Source organism: Perkinsus marinus (genome assembly GCF_000006405.1).
Source record: "Perkinsus marinus ATCC 50983 genomic scaffold scf_1104296937694, whole genome shotgun sequence".
Lineage (NCBI taxonomy): Eukaryota > Perkinsozoa > Perkinsida > Perkinsidae > Perkinsus > Perkinsus marinus.
Window position 1 is genome coordinate 1 of NW_003213762.1, and position 1,579 is coordinate 1,579.

The 1,579-nt window shown below is 42.1% G+C and overlaps 2 protein-coding genes across 2 annotated transcripts; one reads left to right on the forward strand and one right to left on the reverse strand.

The window, feature by feature from the left end:
- Positions 1–101: 101 nt before the first annotated feature.
- Pmar_PMAR008638 (hypothetical protein) lies at positions 102–1,016 on the reverse strand (the record flags this gene model as incomplete). Its single annotated transcript, XM_002783031.1, has 1 exon — positions 102–1,016. A coding segment is annotated over one exon (915 nt), but the record flags the coding sequence as incomplete, so codon positions are not given.
- A 240-nt stretch (positions 1,017–1,256) lies between these two features.
- On the forward strand, positions 1,257–1,461 carry Pmar_PMAR008639 (hypothetical protein; the record flags this gene model as incomplete). The annotated part of the gene is made up of 2 exons (XM_002783032.1): positions 1,257–1,365; positions 1,415–1,461. 2 exons carry the CDS (start codon positions 1,257–1,259, stop codon positions 1,459–1,461), a joined length of 156 nt encoding a protein of 51 aa, XP_002783078.1.
- Positions 1,462–1,579: the final 118 nt, after the last annotated feature.

The following is a 1,579-nucleotide window of genomic DNA, read 5'->3' on the forward strand; positions in this document are numbered from 1 at the left end:
TTCTTGTTTTGAAGGGCTCGTAGTCTGGCAGAACGTCGTACTTCAAATCCATTCAAAGGTCGCAAGGTTTGTGACTGACTCGGCGAATCTTGCGCACCTACCGGATCGTGCTGTTCTTGCACATGCTGTTGCACGCGAACCTGTGATACAGTCTCCGGGTTATCAGAAGTAATTTGGTCTTGTTTGTGGTCATTGTGTTGTTCATCATCACTACGTGGTTCACATTGTTCAGCTGGCGGTGATAGACGTTTGAGGTTCTTAGTATGCTCTATCCTCGCATACCATTGACCTTTTTTGTCTTTTGCAGCAACTTCGTACATATTCAACGCCACTCGACGGAGTACAACTACTTTCTCCCATACAGGTTCGTATTTTTGCCCTTGAACATGCTTTCTGCATAAGACTTCAGTATCTTTGGTGAGCGTCTCAGGCAGGTCATTCGGATTGTTGTCTGACCCTAGTAAGTCTTCATAACCTGCTCGTAACTCAATCGGCTTTAACAGCTCTAACTCAGGTTTGAATCGGAAGACCTTATTATGTGGACTTATCCCATTCCTCCTTGGGATCGTATTATGCTGTACGACTGCTGTCTTGACCAATTCTCTAAATGTGTTGTACGTCAAATTAACACTTCTATTAGCGCACCGTATATAAGCGTTGATGTCACGGTGTAGTCTTTCTACTTTACCATTGGACCAACTAGCGAACACTGCTGACCGCTCATGAATCGCTTTAATTGACCTCAAGTATTTCGAAAACCTATCCGAGATAAACACCGATCCATTATCAGTGTGCACTACTAACGGTGAAGTGCAAAACACCTCAGTAAGATATTGGAATGTCTCTACAATATCATTACTGGTTGGACAGTGTTTTGTAGGTTTAACCACTGCATATCCTGTTGCACTATCTATGATGGTTACAACATACATCAGAGACTCTCCATTAGAAGATCTATATGGGCCTACTATATCTGCATGTAATTTTGCGAAAGGAACCTCTGTATTGCGTTTCATAATTGAAGAATGCCACTGTTGCCTATCTCCTGCGAATGTTTTTCCCTTCTGACAGGCATCACATATTGCTACTGCATGTTTACAATGTTGTTTCAGATTTTCCATATTTACCCAGGGTTTCAACCGCTCATACAATCCTGTAGCACCTTCATGATTATGCAATTCTGTCGTGAATTTATCTGCTTGATCTTCTGGTACAATTACTTTCCCATCATCTGTTTGGGCTAATGTACTTATCCAATGTCTCTGATCGAACAACTCATTCGGTGTAAGAGGATCTACTGCATGTGGATCACCTACTGCCACTACTTCGTCTTTTTCACTTCCCGTGTTAAACAACGATCGAGAAGTAAGTTCTTGTCTTAACATGTATGATGGTACCCTTGACAATTCATCAGCTAGGTTCTCCTCTGATGGTATCCATTCAACTTTGACATCTAATTGATTATATTTAACCGTATCTTCATAGTACTGTAAGCGTGACTCAACAGCTGTCCTGCTGATTCCTTTTACTGGCACCCAATGAGAAGATTGCTTCCTTGCAAGCCATGCTGCCACGCTTT